At 59.0% G+C, this 19,691-nt stretch overlaps 3 protein-coding genes and 1 long non-coding RNA gene across 6 annotated transcripts in view; 2 read left to right on the top strand and 2 right to left on the bottom strand.

Annotated features, from left to right (window-relative positions):
- Positions 1-19,691, bottom strand: part of RPL38 (ribosomal protein L38) — a 187,550-nt gene that overhangs the window by 133,295 nt on the left and 34,564 nt on the right. The window lies entirely within an intron of this gene.
- CDC42EP4 (CDC42 effector protein 4) lies at positions 1,141-8,680 on the top strand. 3 transcript variants are annotated; one of them, XM_064150677.1, is made up of 3 exons: positions 1,151-1,242; positions 3,588-3,750; positions 6,765-8,680. In XM_064150677.1, the coding sequence occupies exon 3, from the start codon at positions 6,900-6,902 to the stop codon at positions 7,827-7,829; it is 930 nt and encodes a 309-aa protein (XP_064006747.1). In that variant the 5' UTR covers positions 1,151-1,242; positions 3,588-3,750; positions 6,765-6,899; the 3' UTR covers positions 7,830-8,680. The 3 variants fall into 3 exon arrangements, with proteins under 3 accessions (XP_064006745.1, XP_064006747.1, XP_064006746.1); XM_064150675.1 differs by lacking the exon at positions 3,588-3,750 and having other exon boundaries at positions 1,141-1,242; XM_064150676.1 differs by lacking the exon at positions 3,588-3,750 and having other exon boundaries at positions 1,152-1,252.
- LOC135179195 (uncharacterized) lies at positions 14,395-16,113 on the top strand. The gene is made up of 2 exons (XR_010303950.1): positions 14,395-14,657; positions 15,159-16,113. It is a non-coding gene; the product is annotated as an uncharacterized LOC135179195 (long non-coding RNA).
- On the bottom strand, positions 15,556-19,664 carry MTNAP1 (mitochondrial nucleoid associated protein 1). Its single transcript, XM_064150667.1, has 4 exons — positions 18,250-19,664; positions 17,738-17,845; positions 16,982-17,098; positions 15,556-16,473 (listed from the first exon to the last, which is right to left on the bottom strand). Exons 1-4 carry the CDS (start codon positions 19,562-19,564, stop codon positions 16,445-16,447), a joined length of 1,569 nt encoding a protein of 522 aa, XP_064006737.1. The 5' UTR covers positions 19,565-19,664; the 3' UTR covers positions 15,556-16,444.

Genomic DNA, 19,691 nt, shown 5'->3' with positions numbered 1-19,691 from the left:
CACCTCCATGGTGCCACACTTGCCCCGACTGCCTCCATGGTTATGTCGCAAGTGACCTCCTGCACTGAGTCTGCAACAGACAGTGGGAGGTGCCTGCAACAGATGAGCCATCAAAGCATCCGGTGCTGCCCAGCCCTGGCTACTGCTGCAGCCACAGGACCCTGAGTTGGTGCCACCAGCCTGGTAGAACTGGGGGAACGTGAGAACAGAGCTTCTTGCGCCCATGACATGAGAAATCTTTGTCTTCCTGCAGCGTTGTGTTCCAGCAGTCGAGACCCCAGAGTCACACAGCTGAGGCATCCTAAGACCCCACTCACCACCCCACACTCCCCAGCCTGGCTCCTTCCAGAGGCAGCAGACGTTCTGGAATATGCAAGAAACGCTGCATTAGGCAGATTCGGGATAATCTCCTCTCTCCCGCCCCCTTCCTCCCACAAAGGTCTCGCCTTAATCCTCCAGAGCGGCTCTGCAGCCCTGCACTCTCCCTTTCAGCCCATCTCCAGCGAGGTGCTGGCCGTGGTGGTCACACCATCGTGTCCCAGCCCTGGTGGCACTGCCATCACATCCCAGCCAAGGAGCATCCAACCGCCCCATGGCCTGGAGGGGCTTCACAGCCTGTAGAGGTGGATGGACCAGAGGGGGATGGCTGGTGATGGGGAGCTGGGGAATGGTGGTGGGTGAATTTGGGTGCTGCAGCCTCACGGGTGTCACAGTCCTACGTGGAAGAAGGCCACGGTTGATGCCCCGGAGTTGAACCTGCCTTGTCCTGACGTCACAGGCTCTTAATTCTCCTTAATTAATTAGAGTCGGTCACATTCCCCTTTGTCTGCCAGAGCTGCAGCCACCTCCCTTGTCCCACTCCTGGGGACCCCACTCGGGACCCCTCCAGAGGAGAGAGATCTGGGACTCCCCACTATTGCGGATCCCCACACCTCACCCTAGGGGGAGTGGAAGACCCCGACAGTGAGCCTGCTCGGGAACAGACACCCCCATCCCCACCCTCCCGGGGGACACACCCGGGACCCCCCACGGGCGGGGCCGCGCCCGGGACAAGAGTTCCCCCCCCGCCCCACTCGGGTTTGAATGGAGGGTGTAGGGCTATCCTGTGACGTGGCACCACGCCATTGGCCCGGGCGGGGCGATGACATCATGCCCGTGGCGGCGGTAGTGGGGGGGGCAGCTCCGCTCTGGCTCGCTCGGCTCGGCTCGGCCATGGACCGGCAGCGGGTCCCGGGCGCACAGGTACCGGAGGGTAAGGAATGGGGGGGGGTTCCGGACCACGATGGGGCTCGGTTGAGCCCGGCACGGCTCGTTTCGCCTTATCACCGGAGGACTCAGCCGGAGCCATTGTCCGGCAGCGGGCGGGGTCCCTGGGGCTGCCCCGAGCCCGGCGCCGGTACCGGGCTGGGAGCGGCGGTGACCCCGCCACACACACATTGAAACGTGAGGCCGGTCCGCAACGAAAGGGTTAACGGGATACGGAGCCGTGTTTGCACAGCGTGGGGCAACCGGTCGCGGCTCACCCCGCCCTGGCGGCCGCTCTCCAGCGGCTCCCGGGGGAGCTCCGGCGCGGGGGTTCGCGGTGCCCGGGGCTGGTGGTGGCTACAGCGGGGAAATGGATGCCTGTGGCTCTTCTCGGAAAGGCTGACCTTCCCATGCTGGACCGGGTCCAGCAGCACCCCTGGGCTGGCCGGGGCTGGGCGCAGGCGGGTGCTGAGTCAGAGCCGCCTGAAATTCCCCCTCCAGCCCTTCCCCCTGCAGCCTGGGACAGGGTCAGGGCTTCCCAGCCAGCTCTGCTCGCCATCCCTAGGAAGCACACGCCAGGTCCCGTGGGTGCCCCGGAGAACAGAAATATGTCTGTCTCTTCAAGCCTGGGGATGGGGCTGGCTCCTAAATCCACTCTGGTGCCCAGAGAGTCAGGGGCTGGCGGGCAGAGATCGGTCGTGGGGAGCTGGACTCAGCCCTCGCCGCCCTGGTTTGACCCCGGCGTTGGCAGCGTTAAGTATGGATGTTTCCGAGTGCCGAATCTATAGATCAGGAGGGCTGGTTTAACGGCAGCTGGGATCGTTAGCGGTTTTTGGGGAGCGACTGAGGCACAGAGTGAGGAAGCAAAGGGAGCCCAGGACTCTGTACCCCGGAACGGGGCTTCCTCCCTCGCTGGGCACACAGTAAACAACTCTGTTTTGGACACGGCTCCCTCGGAGACCATGGAGTGAATCCAGCACCGAGGAGCTTCAGTGGGTTTAGGTCCTGGGGAGGGAGAGCACAGCTGGCCCGAGCTCCCGTGGACTCTGCCATGGGCTCGACCCGGCGCTGGGGCGCCTACCGTGACCCCTCAAGGCAGCCCCACGCCGGTGCCCATAGGCTGCCCCGCTGCCGGCAGCGTTGTGCTGACTGTGGCGGCCTCTGCCTTTGTTCCCTGGGTTTTGTGGTGAGCGCAAAGAGCAGCCATGGACCCCCTGAGCCGGCCGGCTGCGGGGTGCTGGGCCCCGCCGGCAGGTATGGTGCCGTGGCCAAGCCGTGGGAAGCCTGCGTGTTTACTTCCCGTCCACCCCAGCGAAACCGCAGGAATTCGGAGCCTGGCAGAGGTCGGGAGGTCTGTTTAGCCCCGGTATCCTGTCGGACCCCAGCCAGACCCCGTTGTGAGGGATAGAGCCAGGGCCAGCGAGGAGATAACCTTTCCCCCCGCGGAAATGTCCCCTCCTCGCCGTGCAGAGCCCGGGCTGGGTTCGTGCCCCCATAGCAGGAGGATTTATGGTCCTGTGCTTGTTCTGGCGTGTCCTGCCGATAGTTCCCTCGCTGAACTCTGGCTAGCTCCCGGTCGTCGGCAGTCCCTTGGGAGGCATTGCTTTGGTTTCGGCACCGGCGTGCTGGCTCTGGGGCGACGAGTTCCTGGGTTTGGTGCTGATCAGCGTGCCCGTAGCCCTGGTCAGGGTCAAGCTTTGCCTCCTGGTGAGCTGTCTTGGTGGCCATGGCTCCGCTGCTGGCTGCGGGCTCACTTTCCACTTCCAGGCTGCTCCGTGCATCCCACGGCTGAACTGCAGCAGCACCTCGATGCCAGGGACAGGACCAGACCTGTCACCCCCGACAGGGAGGAGGCGGTCACCGGGGCGCCTGGGCTGCCCGCTCTAACAGGACTGTCTACCCCCAGGCCTTGGGAAGACTTGCTGGGGAGCCCAACAGGAGGGTGTGACAGCAAGCTGGTCCCCTCCTGGGGCTGATGGTGGCAGGGTGTGATCTGTGCCCTGTCTCCAGCAGTTGTCTGCTAGACAGCAACATCAAAGAGACGCCTGAACCGGATCCCTGAGGGGCAGCGCACCAGAAAGTGGGGCTGAGCAGCCGGCATGTCCTCCCTGCCTGGCGTGTCCTCCCTGCCCCTGTGTGGGTTCTCCCTGCCCCCTGGCAGTGAACTACGGGGGGGTGTCTGGCTGGTCCAGCTCAGCCCCTATGCCAGCGACTCCCAGGGTGGGGAGAGCATCCTCTGATCTCTGGGCTGGAGGGTGCTGCCTGGGGTGCTCTGCATGGCAAAGCTGGGGAGGCTTGTTTGGAGCCAACTGGGCCAGCTGGAATGCTTTCCTCTTCTGCAGGTTTGGTTCTCCCAGTCCCTGGGTAGGAAGAGCCAGGGACAGGATATGTGGGAATGTGGCTGGACTTGGTGTTTTCTCTCTGCCCATTTACTGGCCTTATTTAAGCCACTTGTGCCTCTAGTGCCTGTGGGTGACTACTGTTGAGTGGGATGAGATGAGGAAGGTGAGTGATGTCTTGTGGGAGAGCTGCACTGTTAGGGCTTGCTGCTTGCTTGGTACCTGGCTGGGGCTGTCCCGGCCTCCACCCTGGCTGCAGGACCCTTCTGTCCTACAAGCAGCCATCCAGGTGAAACCCTGTCCCCAGAGGCTTGATGCTCTCACTCCCTGGACTTCATGGTCCCAAAGGGCTGAGAGGGTAGGTGGGAAGCAGTGCATGGCCTGTTGGGACACTTTATCCTTCTTATTCTCGATGCACACTTGCAGATCCCATCCCCTCCCCTTTCCTCAAAGCCGTGCTGGGACTTGGCCATGCTCTGGGCTCACTGCCCCGGGACAGGCAACGCTGCCAGCCTGCCTGTGAAGTCTCTCAGGTTACAGAGCAGCTTTGCCTGGTAGGTAGCTGGAAAGGTAGCAGCGAAGCCTCCCTAGCCTGGTTTCCTTTGTGAAAGTGATGGCAGTGGGAATGTCACAGGATCTGCTTTCCTCTTCCCCAAGATATTAAAGGAGAAAAGGGCTCTGTGTCCTGCTCCCCCCAGGCAGGACGGAGCCAGCAGCCAGGCTTTGCAGGCAGCAGCGTCCCACCACACTGCTGTCACCTCTCTGGGGTGACCTAGGAGTGAAGCACTGAGGGGGGTGGGGTGGATTTTGGCCGCTGTGAAAAAGCTTTGTGGGCAGGACAGCTTCTTTGGAGGCTGTGATGGTGATGGAGAGCTGCTGGCCACGGAGGCTGCCGCAGCAGGCTGGTAACACTCCAACCTCCTGGTGGCCCCTTTGCAGAGCCTTGCAAAGTATCTCACAAATGCTGAACTTGGCCCCGAAATCTAAATACAAGGGAGGGACAGTCCCCAGATGGCCTAAATCAGCAGCACAGTTGCCTGGCCCAGCTGGGGAGCTCGCCGGGAGTGTTTGTTTTATGTAAAACCGAAGGCTGGAGGAATGCTGGGCTGGAAGGAGACCTCGTGAGGGGAACACGTCTGTGCCATGCACACACTCTGCTGGGTGGGTGTGAGATCCTGAGCAGGGGAGCTGGGCTCCAGCGAGCTCCTCATCTGTGTTCAGTCGGAGTGAGCAGGAGAAGAAGTTCACCCAGCTCCTGGTTTGGGGGTGCAGAGCGGGTGGCATGGCTGCTCTGTCTCTTTCTCTGTGTGCTCAGAAGGCTTCCTATATAGTCACAGAATCATGGAATTGTTTTGGTTGAAAAAGACCTTTAAGATCACTGAGTCTGACCTCTGACCTAACACTACCATGGCCATTAAACCATGTCCCAAAGTGCCATGTCCACCTGTGTTTTTGAACACCTCCAGGGAAGGTGACTCCACCACCTCCCTGGGCAGCCTATTCCAATGCTTGACCACCCTTGCAGTGAAGAAATTTTCCCTAATATCAAGCCTAAGCCTCCCCTGGCACAACTTGACGCCATTTCCTCTCATTCTATTGTTACTAGGGAGAAGAGACCAACACCCACCTTGCTCCAGCCTCCTTGCACCCACCTTGCTCCAGCCTCCTTGCACCCACCTTGCTCCAGCCTCCTTTCAGGTTGTTGTAGAGAGATTCATGGGTAGTGGGATCATGCAAGGAAGGAGGGGGAGCATGGTCGCATGCTGCCAACTCCGTGCCATGGGGCGTGCCTGTGCTGCCTGGCCCCACATGGAAGCTGTGTGTAGGTGGGATGGGCACTGGGACTTTGCACCCACGTGGGGTCAGAGTCTGCCCTGCCTGCATGGGAAGGGCCTGCCTGCAGCCTATGTGAGGCCCCACCGCTGTGGTGGGGGACAGGCAGGTGCCACAGGGCACGTTTGGGGAGGAGCAGAGGGCAGGACCCCTTCCCCAGCTGTGTTGGGATCTGTGGGCAGACGCTGTGATTTCATGTGGTGTCTGCCTGAGTGGGTACAGGACAGGGATGTGCCCGCACAGTGCTGCCATCGCTGCCCGTGGGCTGTGGGCTGCGCTTTGCTTTTGATTGACCTGAGACTGAGTGGGAAATGGAAGGGATGTGGCCCCTAGCATGAGGCTTGGCTAGAGGACAGACGTCGGTCCCTTCCCCAAGTGTGTCACGGGGCCACAGTGTCGCCGGCAGTGCCCGAAGGGAGGAAGAGGGCGGCCATGAGCCCTTCCTCCCCAGCAGCCTCTCCCGGGACCACCTGGGGCTGCCTGGCGCCAGAGGAAGTGCGGGATATGGTGACGTGGTCACTGTCCTTGTCCCCTTCTGCGTGGCTGTGGGCACTGGGTGAACTGATCAGCTGGTGGCACCGTGGTGGCCGTGGGGAAGAGGGACCTGACTCTCCGCATGCCGCTCAGCCAGAGCCCTCCTTACCTCTGCCACCACCCCTGAGTTACAGCGGTGACAGTGAGGTGGCACAGCCACCCCCCGACTCAGAGCAGGGTTATAGTGAGGAGCAGCTTGGAGGGCTTTGTGGAGCTCAAGGGCATCACCGAGGCTGCTTTCCCGTGTCCCCGTCGCGCCAAACACGAAGCGGTACCCGTGGAGTGCCTGCCTGTCCCCATCCTGGCCCCCCCCATCGTGCTGCTGGGCTGACGGTGCCTCCCGGGGGCTCTGCGCCCTTCTCACACACTTCCTGCCGTCTGTTTCCAATTCCTCCTGGCGTCTGCTCCTCCCTGCTTTCTTCCAATTAAGAAACATAGAAATCCCAGGCATCCCCTCGGCGTGCAGCTCCCGGGCTCCACTGCTGCCGTGCCCTGCTCTGGTGGGTTGAGGCTGCGCTGAGAGGGGACAGTGGGTGCCCATGGTGCCCTGCATCCCTCTTTTTGCCTGTTCACGTGGGGCAGAGGGTTGGGAATCGTCCTGCAACGGATCTGTGCGCAGGTCTTGTGGTCTTTTCTGCATGCCTGCTCTGTGGGTGGGGTCTAGGATCTGCTTGTTTAGGGAGGATGTGGAACCTGGGGGATGTGGGGACCTGTCCTCCGCAGAACCTCCATGGAGAGCTGAGTGGCTGTCAGTAGGGCCATGTCCATCTGTGTTTTCAACGCCTGGTGATGTCTCTCTCTCTTGCTCCCTAGGAGTGACCTGTCTGTGACACCGGTGGGAGCCCAGCCGCAGAGCGCCAAGTGCGAGCAGCGGCCAGGTCCGTGGGACGTGCAGCTCCAGTCTGGACACCTCGGTAGGGCACAGCTGAACCCTTCTCCGACGCAGCGATGCCGATCCTCAAGCAACTCGTCTCCAACTCTGCCCACTCCAAGCGGCGCTCCCGGGCCGACCTGACGGCCGAGATGATCAGCGCACCCCTGGGGGACTTCCGCCACACCATGCACGTGGGGCGGGCGGGGGACGCCTTTGGGGACACCTCTTTCCTCACCAGCAAGGCTGGGGAGCCGGGGCCGGAGGTATGCGAGGAGCCAGGCGCCTCCAAGCCCAGCCTGCTCTCCCGCCGCTTCCGCAGCAGCAAGCGCTCGCAGTCGGTGACGCGAGGTGACCGCCGGGACATGCTGGGCTCGCTGCGGGACTCGGCGCTCTTTGTGAAGAACGCTGTCTCCCTGCCCCAGCTCAACGAGAAGGAGGTGGACAGGAGTGCGGGGCAGCTGCCCAAGAGTCTCTCCTCCAGCCCTGTCAAGAAGCAACCCGAGGAGATGAGCCCCGAAGAGCAGCAGCGTTCGAACGGGGCGGCCGCCGGCCCCCTGAGCCCCAGCTTGGATGAGCGCGACTTCGGGGACATCACGGACCTGCCCGTCGTGGTGGCCAAGAGTGGGGCAGGCATGAAGCATGCCGAGTCCATCATGTCCTTCCACATCGACCTGGGGCCCTCCATGCTTGGGGATGTCCTGAGCATCATGGATAAGGAGCAGTGGGAGCAGGATGAAGACCCTGAGGGAGAGGACAGCCACGATGAGGAGGCAGATGCCACCTTGCCTGACTCCCCAGCGCCAGCAGCTGTGACAAGCCAGAGCCCATCCCGCGGCACCGGTGGCTGCTGCCCTAGGGACAGCACTTCGGTGTCCAGCCGCACCTCGGGGCCAGAGGAGTGCAGCCTCGTCCCCAGGCCACCAAGCCAGCAAGGAGGACCCACGAAACGCCCCGACAAGGAGTTCTCGTTCGCCGATGAGGATGACGATGAGATCAGAGTATAAAAGGCAGGCGGCCGAGCCAAGGGCTCTGGTTCTCATTTGCGGTTGCTTGGACACCGAACGCCCTGGTGCTGCAACGGGTGGCACTGGGGAACAGACTCAACTCCTCGCTTGTTCCCTCTCCCCATGCGATGGAGGACGTGCTGAGGCAGGACAGTGTTCTGCTCCCAGGGCTGGGGGCAGCCCAGAGGTGTTTTGGCCCCCAGAGAGCTCCAGCACATTCCAGGAGAGGAAAGCAGACTCGGTTTTTGGTTCTTTTCTGTTGGACTTTGGATATTAGCTCTTCTCTTTTCTACCCCCTGCCCATGTAAAGCAATATAGGATCAAACAAACAAGATGAGGCTTCCAACTTTTAGCCCCTTTAGTAATATATTATTTGTTCTGGGTTTCTTTTCCCCCCTGACGTATGGTTTTTACTGCTCTCTGGTTTGTACTTAACTTTCTTTACTCTTGCTTTTGGTTTTCATGGAGGGAAGGACTTAGCTCTGGAGCTCAGAATAGGCTCTAGACTGTGGGCAGCTCCAGCTTCCCAGGTTGCCTGGGGGCTTTCTGCAGACCAAAAGCCCTGTGCTGTGGTAGGGGCTTGCTCCTCACCCCTTGGATCCACCTGTGGGAGTGCCCCTTGGCACTGGCTGCTCCCGGGGATGCTGATGGGAGCATGGGTCTGTCCCTTGTGGAAGGAATGCCAGCTGTGAGGCAGGGTGAGCCCCAATGTTCTGTGTGCCAGGCAGTCACCATTGCAGGGGCCTGTCTGGGCAGTGCCAGCACTGGCCTGGTGCAGGCGGGTGGCAGAGGAGGGTTTTATACCATGTATGTACAAATACAACGAATAAAAGGACAAGGTAGTGACAGCAGTGGCCTGGCTTCCTGGGGGATGACATTTGTGAATGTGTTTGCAGCCTGCTGCACAGGTGGGCACTGGCTTTCTCTGTGCTGCCACTACCCCCAGACCCCGTTTTGCTGCCGTGCCCTGGCTGGTGTCCTGCCCTGTGGCCAGTGTGCTGGCTGGCACTTCGGCACCTGCGGTGGCCGCGCTTTCTCTGCCGTCCATCGCGTGGGGCTGCCTGCGGCGGGAGGAAGCAGGCGAGCTCCTGCTGTCCGGATCTGGCTCAGGGCTGGGACCCTCCGGCCAGGCTGATTCCTGCCAAGGGACAGCCCTGCCAACATGCTGCTCTCCTCCCTGCAGCCCTATTCCCTGCCAGCCAAGGGAGGAGGGGAAGATGATGGTGGGGCAAGACTGGCTGTCCCCACTCCCATGGGCTGGGGGCCAGAGCTGGTGTTGTCCTGGGTGCTCCTAGTCCTGTGGAGGTGTTTTGGCCTCTGGCATGGCAAGCAGGGCAGGTCTCTTCCCATCCCACAGCTCAGCCCTTAGTGCAAGCAGGGCTCTGCCAGGACTGGGGCTGCATCTGCTCCCAAGCACCACTGATGGAGCTGGGCTGTGGTGGAATGAAGCTCCGGGAACAACCTCAGAGCCATTCCTCAAGGAGAGAGAGAATGTGGTACTACTGGGAGCGCTGTCCAGGCTCTCATCACTGGTGATGGAAGGGGATGAAAGGATCTGGCTGCTCCAGCATCTGGCTGTAGAAGGGGCTGAGTGCCCCTGTCCTGGAAGGAGCTCCCTTGGTGAAAGCATTAGGAGCAGGCGAGTGCTGTGCCACAGTGGGGACACAATGGGGTCCTGTGCGCGCGCCAGGCCCCAAACACAGCAGCCGCTGGCGTGGGACATTGAGCCATTGTCTGGGACAGGGAGAACAACAGCAGCTGCAGCTGGTGGCTCTGAGCTCACCGGGCTGCTTCTGCCCCGGTCACTGAGGCACAACCTCCCAACCCTGTGCCAGGGTCCCAGGGATGTTGCCCCCACCCCATGAGGCTCTCAGCACTCATCCCCTGAGCTGATGGTCCTGGTCGCTGCCTCCTGGGAGGTCACCAGGCTGCTTTGGAGGACCTGAATCCTCTTGTCCCTTAGGGATACCCTCATGTAATGCAACGGGGCAGAGCAGGTCACAGAGTTTTGTAGCCTCTCCTAGGACCACCTCATTCCCTGAGGCCTCGCTGGTGCCATGGAGAGGGGAGAGGCCCTGGGGTGACCCAGCCCTGGCTGCCTGCGAGCATCACTTGGCAATGGCCATCTTTGTGACGCCTGTCGGCTCCAGCATCCCGCTTGGCAGCACCACGCTGCCGCGAACTGATGGGGCAGAAAGCATCCACTGGCTCGCTGAGCAGGCAGGGGACATGGCCACACTCGATGGCCCTGGCACACCCTGAGCAAGCAAGCACAGGGCTAGCACAATGGGTCCTAGGCTAGTGGGGAGGGCAGATTGGCTGGGCTGCACCCACAGCCTCCCCAGAACTCTCCATCTCCTCAATGTGGGACATAGCGTGTGTGTGTGAGGGGGTGAGGGAGTGTGTGCAACTGGCACAACTGCTTGGTGCTGGGTGGGCGCACAGCACCCTGTGCTGCAGCACCCACAGGCAGTGCTCCAGCAGCACTGGTCCAATGCATTTATAGCTAGTGACAGAATGGGAGCAGGTCTCCATCCCCGATGTGTCAGCCCATGTTGCTCCAGGCGTGTGCCAGTGATGTGTGTGGCCCCGGGAGCCGCGTGATGGAGGAGGGACGGAGCATCAGGCTAAACCCAGGGGTTGTGTGGTCATTTCTGGGTGGGTCCCAGGAAGCAGCATGGCACTGAGGTCATGCCTGGCACATGCTGCTTCAGCATCTCCACATCCTTCTTGTAATGGGGGCTCCAGAACTGGACGCAGTACTCCAGGTGGGGTCTCAGCAGAGCGGAGCAGAGGGGGAGAATCACCTCCCTGGCCCTGCTGGCCACTCCTCTCCTGCTGCAGCCCAGGCTCTGGTTGACTTTCTGGACTGCAAGTGCACACTGCTGGCTCCTGTTGAGTTTCTCGTCCACCAGCACCTCCAAGTCCCTCTCCTCAGGGCTGCTCTCCAGCCAGTTACTGAAAGAAGGTTGAAGCCAGGTAAGGACTGGCCTCTCCTACCAGGTAACAGGTCATAGAATGAGAGGAAAGGGCCTCAAGTTGTGTCAGGGCAGGTTTAGGTTGGATGTTAGGAAAAAAATCTTCACTGAAAGGGTCATCAGGCACTGGCACAGGCTGCCCAGGGAGGGGGTGGAGTCACCATCCCTGGAGGTGTTTAAAAGGCGTCTGAACGAGCTGCTTACAGACATGGTCTAACAGCTGTGCACAGGGAGATGTTAGGTGATGGTTGGACTCGATCTTAAGGTCCCTCCCAAGCAGGCAATTTTACGACTCTACATAACCTGACCAGGACCCTGAGGACGTGGGTCTGTCCTGCCTGGCAGTCACCAGGCACAGGAGAGCAGGGCTGGTGTTGTGCTGCCGGTGCTGCTCTGCACCCAGTGACGCTCCAAGCACTCAAACCCCTCACACAGGATCCATCCCCTGTTACCTGAGCATCTTACAGCCACTCTGGACTCAGTTTGAACAGCAGCTCTGGTGTGAGGCAGCTAACCCAGCTCACAGCCAGCCCCCAAACCCTTGGTGATGCTGCAGGGAGGCTCAGGCCAGTGCTGTGCCCCAGAGTCGGGGCTGGAGGAGAAGCAGATGTCAGTGCAGAGGCAGTGAGGGGGTGGGGGGAGGTTTGATGGGGGCTCAGGGCTGAACTCCCTGCAGCTGGGAGGCAGCACCAGGCAATCATGGCTGCAAATAGAGATCAGATGTGGGCAGATTCACTCTTTAAATGCAGCACTCTGGGCTGCTGCCTGGCTCTAGGAGGAGGGTTTCTGAGCACTGCTGGGGCTCAGGCTGGCTGCAGTGACCTGCAGAATGTGGTGCACCCTTAGGAGACCTGTACTGTCCTCAGACAGCCTCACTGCCAACTCCTTTGCTGCTGTGCTCCCTGCCTGAACTGAGTTGGAGGTGCAGAGGTGATGTAGGAGGTGGTGGCTGATGTGGAGAAGAGCAGGCTTGACTCAGGCTGATGCCAAGGAGCAGCGAGGAGCTCAGCCCCTGCCCCTCCAGGGTGTGGACAGTAAGTTGAGAACAGGGCACTGTGGCATTCTCGAGGTCTGTGGCATCCTTGGAGGGTTAAAGGGGTGCAGGAGGTGCTGGGGTTCTCCTTGCTGGTGCTTCTGGCTCTTGTTGCTCTCACCAGGATGCTGGAGTGCCTCTGATCCTGCCTCCTCCCTGGGCTCTGGCCTGAGGGAGGGAGCTAGGTGGCTGCCTCTGGGCACTGCTCTTTCACAGATGCAGCTGGCATAGAGTTGTGGGGGATGCCAGCCAGATGTGGGGGGCTGAGATGCTCTTACTCTCGATGGCACAGTGGTCCCAGCACTGGGGCTCGTGGGTCAAGCCCTGCCCTGCTTTACCCCCACAAAGCCAGAGCTGGCCCTGGCCCTGTTCAGGCTCTTCCACCGAGGGTGAATGCTGGAACTGGACCAGTCCCACTCTGCAAGGTCCTGTGGACACCGAGGAGCCAGGTGGGCTGCTCTGTGACCAGCCTGTGTCCATGGCAGGTTGCTCCCTGCCCTACAGCCAGTGGATTGGCACGTTTGGCCCAAAATGGGTACTGGGGATTGCTTGAACACCTCCAGAGCACTCAGGTCTTGGCAATGCCTGGGGGCCCAAGCCCTGTGCTCCCAGTGGGTGCTGCAGAGCTCCTCTATGTCCTGAAAAAGCTTCTGCTGGCAAGTCCTAGGGCAAGGAGCTGAGGGGTGCTGGGGGCTCCTGGTGCAGCAAGGGCTGTGGTGGCAGGGCTGTGGGGCGTGGGGAGGCTGTGACAGTGTGGTGTCCCTTCTGCCACGTTGGCAGGGAGAAGATGGTGGTGTGCAAGCACCACCTGCATGGGCTCTGCAAGAAGGGTGCTGCGTGTGGCTTCCTGCACCGGCATGATGTGGCTAACGTGCCCAAGGGCTATTTCTGCACCAAGTTTGGTAGCTGAAGGACCAGGCTGGGGACCTCAGAGAGCCTCTCCCACCCTGGCACCCATGTCCCTCGGGTCTGGCCTCGAGCAAGTGCCTGATGCCACCTCCTGTCTGTGGGAAGAAATGTCACTGGCATCCACTCATGGCCAAGCCTGGGTGCTCCCTGGGCACCTTGGTTCCTCTCATCTAGCCCATCCTTGAGCAGTTTTCACTGTGTGGTTTCAGTGCACATTGTCCCATCCCTTGCTCCAGCAGGCGAGTGCAGCAACAAGGACTGTCCCTTCCTGCACCTCGAGGCCACCACCAGCACCATGGGCTGTCCCTGGTATGAATGTGGTTTCTGTGGGCACAGTGAGATGCCAGGAGGGATGCTGGGGAGAGCTGGGGCTGCCCATGGTCCCTAGCCATAGGGGATAGGGGGTTCAAACTCCATTGCTGGCCCAATCTCCTGCCACTTCTGAGGTGACAAATTCAGCTTGAGGTGAACCAGAGTGGGCTGTCTGGGGTGGGACTGTGTGCCCAGTGGAGGTTTGGGGCAGCAAAGATCCTGAAGAGTTGAAGGAGAATGAGGCTGCAGGGGAGGAGTAACAAACTCCACCAGTACAGGCTGGGAGGTGATCTGCTGGAGAGCAGCCCTGTGGAGAGGGACCTGGGGGTCCTGGTGGCTAACAAGTTACCCATGGCACAGCAATGTGCCCTTGTGGCCAAGAAGGCCAATGGGATCCTGGGGTGTATTAAGAGGAGTGTGTCCAGCAGATCAAGGGAGGTTCTCCTCTCCCTCTGCTCTGCCCTGCTGAGACCTCATCTTGAATACTGTGTTCAGTTTTGGGCTCCCCAGTTTAGGATCTGCTGGAGAGGGTCCAGCGGAGGGCTAGGAGGATGATTAGGGGACTGGAGGGCATGGCTTATGAGGAGAGGCTGAGGGACCTGGGGCTGCTTAGTCTGGAGAAAAGAAGACCTGGAGGGGATTTGATAAATGTTTATCTGAAGGCTGGCCAGGAGGGGGGACAGGGTCTGCTCACTGTTCCCTGTGATAGAACAAGGAGCAATGGGTGTAAGTTGCAGCAAAAGAGGTTCTGCCTCAACACAAGGGGGAACTTTGCTGTAAGGGTCCCAGAGCACTGGCACAGGATCCCCAAGGTGGTTGTGGAGTTTCCTTCTCTGGAGCCTTTCAAGGCCTGTCTGGATGTGTTCCTCTGTGGTCTGTGTTAGATAGCATTGTCCTGCTCTGGCAGGGGGGTTGGACTTGATGATCTCTTTGGGTCCCTTCCATCCCCTAGCATCCTATGATCCTATGAAATCCCTGTGGGGCAGGCTGCAGAAGTGGCCATGTCTCTTGTCTTCATAAGGGTGATTTGGGTCCTTGTCTGAGTCCAATGTGGCTGGTGACCACAGGATTGAGTGAGTGGGCAGAGGACAGCCCTGCTCTCAGTGGAGTTCCCTGCATCTGCTGCTTCAGCCCCAGGAGAGCCCTGAAAGGCTGTGGGTGCTGGGGGTGGGGGATGCTGGGGGGGCTGCCTGCTGTGTCCCAGCATTACTTCCCTGGCCCCTCTGCTCCTCTCCAGCCTCAAGGGTTTCATCCAAGATGATGCAGGGAAGGTCTTGTGCCATTTTCTTGAGCTGAAGCAACTTTTGCTCTGTGCTCTGCCTATCAGGGTGATGCATCAACTGCCCCTGCCTCACAGCTCTTATTTCTGCCTTGGCTCTTGTGGGACAGCAGCTGCCAGCTCCTGCTCCATGGCCCCCTAGAGAGCTGGCTGTCCCTGGGGGCTGGTACAGCTGGACTTGGCTGCTGCAGAGAACAGATGCAAGGATGTGCCACCCATAGAAACCCCTCCACCAGTCAACAGTGCTACCCAGCACTTGGCAGCACACCTGTGTGACACTGGTAGATGCTCCCTAGGCCCACAGAACCTGCTTCAAGGTGAGAATGGGAGGGCTGGGAGCAATGGTCTTGCCCTGTAGTGAGGGTAAAGTGCTATGGCAAGGGGCAACATGTGGCACAGGGACTTCCACAGTGCTCTCAAAACAGCTTCCTCGACTCTGGATGTTTTATCTTCCCTCTGGGCTGTTTCTGGGTCCTGGACCCTGCCCCCTTTGGCAGCTGGAGTGTGAACTACTGCAGAAGGAGGCTGCATGGGGTTGAAATAATCTGACTGCATGGCGAAAAAAAGGTATTCTGGTGGTAAAAGACATTTGGAATGCAGTGAACAGCCCTAGAGAGCAGCAAGTCTCCCTTGTCCTTTCTGGGACACAGGTTAGTGGCAGGTGGAGCTCTTGGGATGGTGCTCACGCGTGGGAGCTGTGCTGGAACGAGGCTTTATTAACCCAGTTGCTGGGGCACGATGTGAAAATGAACGTGTGCTAACATGGCCCTGAGTTGATCCAGCACAAAACTGATGCCTGCCTCTCCCTGTTCCCCCAGTGCAGTCAGAAAGGTCACTGCACCAGCGTGGGAAGACTCAGCTGGAAATACTGCTAGGGAAATGACTTGAGCACTCTTGCATGGACCATGGAAAGAGCAGACCAAAAAGCAGCATGGAGCCAGTGAGACTGCTACTAGGGCACTTGTGGGACTAGAAAAGCCAGTTGGCTTTTGCACAGCCTCTCACAGCTTTCTGCACAAGCAGCAGGGAAACTACAGCTCCCCCAACCCAACTAAAATTGGTCTTTCCACCTTTGCTTCCTCCTGCACAACTGGACTGGGGCACCGTCACTATTCGAAGGGCTGCAAGAGCAGCTTAGTGGTGAGTCCTGGGCAGATGAGGGTGTGGGAAGGGGGCAAGAAACACCGTATCTCAGAGCAGACAGTAGCCAAGAGGGAAAGGAAAATTCACCAAGGCTGCTTTATTGCTGCTAAGAGGAGGAGATTCTGGTGAAACACCTCTGACACAGAATTGTTTTCCATTAAGGGATCAAGTTGGGTTTTTTATTTGGCATGTTATTTCACCCTTCATGCCTGTAGCATGACCAACCCTTTTCCAGACATGTCTGCTGATGGCAGGCTACAACTAGCTCTCTCCTAACTGTCCTGGTTTGTCTGATGTTACATTGGTTTGCCCTTTGGGCACAGCAGCTAATCCAATGGATTTTCCTTCTCCAGAACTAGGGCGCTGCAGTCCGAATGCTGCTTTAGTGCCTTCACCAAGGTGCTCCCTCAGAGCCTGGCCAGTCCTACCAGTGCTGTGCTGACAGGGGCTGGGGGCTGTCAGTGGAAGGGTTCTGCAGGGGCTACCTTCTGTCTTGCTGTGGAGTGGGATAAGTAAAGATGGGCACAACTCTGCCAACTTGAAGGGATTCTTCTGGCTGATGCCCACCCTGTTGGAACCCACCTGCTGTCAAACACTCCAATTACATGTCAGCTTCTCTTAGGCCATGTTGCCCTGTGTCTGGTGTCCCAAATATTTGGGCTTCTGTGTCTGGTGTCCCATATTTGGGCTTCTGTGGACTACAGGAGCTCTACTGCATACCAACCCCTGAAGGGCAGCTCTAACACTCAGTACTTAAAGGCTGCCTGAAGCACAGTGCAGTGACTGCAGGCTGTCACTGTCACTTCTCTGTCTGCAAGAGGGTCACCAAAAAGCAGACTCCCCAATGATTAAAAAAACTGTCTCTGATGATAATTTGGCCTCTGCTGGTTTGAGTCCCCATATGGACAGTTGTTCTGAGTACTTCTGATGGCTCCCAGGCCAATCTTCTGTTCCAGCCTCCTCAGTGGTACTTCCGCCAGCGATGAGTCCCTAGAGAGAGAGAGCAAACCCAGCAGTGTCAGCATGCTGTTGTGCTTGGGGCTTTCATGGGTGTGCTCTGCCCAGCTGTGAGGAGCAGCAGAATGACTGCAGCCTCCTCTGTGCTGTGGAGCTGCAGAAGGGCAAGTTGTGCAGGGAAAACTACACAACCACCAGTAAACCCTTGTCAGGTAGGAGTAAACCCAGGGAATGGGTGTGGGGTGTTGGAGAAGCTCTTCCCTCTGCTTTGGGCAAGATTTAAAAGTGCTTCTGACTCTTCTTGGTGCTCTCCAGGGAGATGCTGGTGAATTAGCAACTGTTAACACCACCTTGATTAGCTAAATTCCTCTGCCTGCCTTGGCCATGTCAGAATGCTGCTTTTTGAGCTCTAAGATTAGTCTTGTCAAGTATCTGACTCATTTCAGCAATTGAATTGATGTGAATGGCAAATAAAGCTTTCTGCCTGCTGCAGAAGGGGGAACTGCCTGAAATAAGATGGACACTAAGAAGAAAATCTTACTGATGTACTGATAGTTCCAGCCATAGCTGAGGAGGCAGTATCCAGCCAGCAGCATGGAGATCCCTGCTGGTCCACCCCTCTTCACGTTGATGTATTTGTCATAATAGCTGCTCCAGGCTGTTGGAACAGAAATCAAAGGTCAAATCATGTGCAGGTTTGAAGAGTTCATTGGCTTCCATCTAACTTTCCACACGTGGTTGGGACTGTTGTGTCTTTTTGCTTAAAGAAGGGCAAAAAAGCTGGTGAAGGGTCTAGGGCACAAGTCTTGTGAGGAGGAGCTGAGGGATCTGGGGGTGTTCGGCCTGGAGGAGGCTGAGGGGAGATCTTCTGGCTCTCTGCAACTCCCTGAAAGGAGGCTGGAGCCAGGTGGTTCTTCTCCCAAGAAATAAGTGCCAGGACAAGAGCAAACAGACTTGTGCCAGGGAAGGTTTATGTTGGGCATTAGGAACAATTTCTTCCCCCAAAAGATTGTCAGGCTCTGGAACAGGCTGCCCCAGGGCAGCAGTGCAGTCCCCACAACTGAAGGGATTGAAAGGCTGTGTAGATGTGGTGCTGAGGGCCATGGTTTAGTGGTGACCTGGCAGTGCTGGGCTAATGGTTGGACTTGACCTTAAAAGGTCTCTTTCAAGCAGAACAATTGTGATACTATGATTTACTTCTCTATAAAGATCCAGACTGGTCACTTGGACCAGGCTGCAGTAAGTAAATCAGCTGAGTGGAACAATCCTGCCCTGAGAGCCAGGAATTCAGTCTCACCTTTCTGCACTCCTCCAAGCAGCCCCTGAAGGGAAAAGTCACAGGTGGCCAACCACATGGGAAGCTCCCCCAGCCTCACGTCCATCAGACGCCGTTCTGAGAGGGGACCTGTGTGATGAGAAGCCAGAGTGGTCAAAGGTAGGAAAACGAGGACAACATTCATGGTGCTTGAGCTCCCTGTGCTGGGTAGAGAGCACACAGCTGAAATCAGACTTGGCTGCAAGCCACCTGGGCTTGGGACTGGCTGCTTGGAAAGGAAGAACGAATCATCTCCACCACAGAGTGAGTTGGCTCCACCAGCCCAAACATGCCAGAGCCTGACTCAAACCTAAATAAAAACAAAGCATTGGCTTTGCAGCCCGGAGGGGAGAGCAGTTAACCTCCTTGGATCATTCCTGGATCCCTTTCTGGACAAGCCCAGCACTTCCTACCCCTCCTCTGCTATTCAGTGGCTAAATGAGCCTGACAAAGCAGTAAATCTCAGCAGCAGAGACTTTTGTTTCTCACATTACCTTGCTGTCTCTCCGAGAAACCGTTGGTTGGTGGTTTTGTTGTGATCCCAATGCCTTCTTGGAAATCCTTCCCTGGAATAAAGCTCAGTCTATGATAATTAGGGTGTAAGTCTGGAAACCACTCCAAGCCCACAGCACCTGCTGGTGTGCTCCTGCCAGAGGCCTGGGATGGACAGATGGGCTGGCTTTTGGAGGTGTGGCACAAGAACTGGTGCAGCGCCAGCTCGGTGTCCCTCCTCGCATTCAGGATGGGCTGGGGAACGGCAGCCATCTGCTGCTTGCTCTCAGGAAGCTTTTGTATGCTGGTTAGGCAATTTTTGGATGCCCCTTCCCTGTGACCTCTGAAACCTTCTATCACTGACAGATGGAGGTTCTTGGTATGCAAAGCAGAAAGAGAGGCTTTATATTCCACACCAGCTTCTACATACATCTGCTTCTCTTCTGTCATGGTTTTGTCTATTGCCTCCTGCCGAACGAGGTCACTCGGGTTACTTCTGCAGTCAGCTTCAGGGGGGGCTCGCAGCATGGGTGCTTCTGTTGTCTTTAAGCTACTGCCCTTTCCTCCCTTTGAGCTCGCAGAGGCGTTCTCCGCAGCGCCAAGGCCACGTGTCGCTGTGTTTGGGGTTTCTCCAACAGCTATTCCCTCTTGCAAGCCGGGCTGTGCTTTGCCAGCACCGCCTGGACCCGGCCTTTCCACCGGCGAGCCGCGGGAGCTGTGGCCTCTTGCGGGAGCGCCCCCGCTCCCGGAGCCGCTCTTCTCCCTGACCACCCTGGCGCGGTGCTTCTCTATTACTATTTTCACTCCGTTACTCAGTTTTTCGGGTAGATCTTTCACCTCCTCAGGGAGCAAATCAAGTGACTGGGCTACGTCCTGCACCGCGGGCTCCACCTCCTGCTCTGCGCGGCGCCCGTCGGGCTGGCTGCGAAGCCCGGGGCTGAGCGCTCCGCCCTGCTCGGCGGCGGCTTCCTTACCCTCCCGGGACGCCGCCGGCTCCGCGCATCCTGCCGCAGCCGCTTTCTTGGGGGCCGCACTGGGCAGCCTGCTGCTCTTACCGGCCGCTCCTACCCGCGGCCCGCTACCTGCCCCCGGCCCGGCGGCGGCTCCCGGTCCGGTGCCTTGGCCTAGGCCTGAACTTGACCCCGGGGCTTTGGTGGCGGCCGGGCCTCGGGCTAGGCCTGGGCTCGACCTCGGTCCCGGCGCGCTGGCAGGGGCTGGTCTCGGCGCGGCCTTGCAGTACGGGAGGTGGCTGCGAAGCCGCTTGAAGGGCCTGCGGCAGTGCGGACACAGCTCCTGGCCCGGCGGCGCCGCGGCCATGGCGCCGCGGCCATGGCACCGCCCTCCCGGGGCGCTTTTCCGTCAGGCACCGCCGCAGCCACCCCCGGGCTGGGCCCGTCGGGGCCCTGCCCGCGCGCAGCACGCGTGCGCACCCTGCCGCCCCGGC

This window comes from Pogoniulus pusillus, chromosome 11 (genome assembly GCF_015220805.1).
Source record: "Pogoniulus pusillus isolate bPogPus1 chromosome 11, bPogPus1.pri, whole genome shotgun sequence".
NCBI lineage: Eukaryota > Metazoa > Chordata > Aves > Piciformes > Lybiidae > Pogoniulus > Pogoniulus pusillus.
This window is presented reverse-complemented; position numbering and strand designations above follow the sequence as displayed.

Excerpts from the sequence above, each read along its gene's own strand:
- MTNAP1 (XM_064150667.1), bottom strand. The coding sequence starts at position 19,564 with ATGGCCGCGGCGCCGCCGGGCCAGGAGCTGTGTCCGCACTGCCGCAGG. Across the intron at positions 17,846-18,249 it reads TTTCTCGGAGAGACAGCAAG|GTCCCCTCTCAGAACGGCGT; the intron begins GTAATGTGAGAA and ends CTCATCACACAG. Across the intron at positions 16,474-16,981 it reads CTGGAACTATCAGTACATCA|GGACTCATCGCTGGCGGAAG; the intron begins GTAAGATTTTCT and ends CTCTCTCTCTAG.
- CDC42EP4 (XM_064150675.1), top strand. The coding sequence starts at position 6,900 with ATGCCGATCCTCAAGCAACTCGTCTCCAACTCTGCCCACTCCAAGCGG.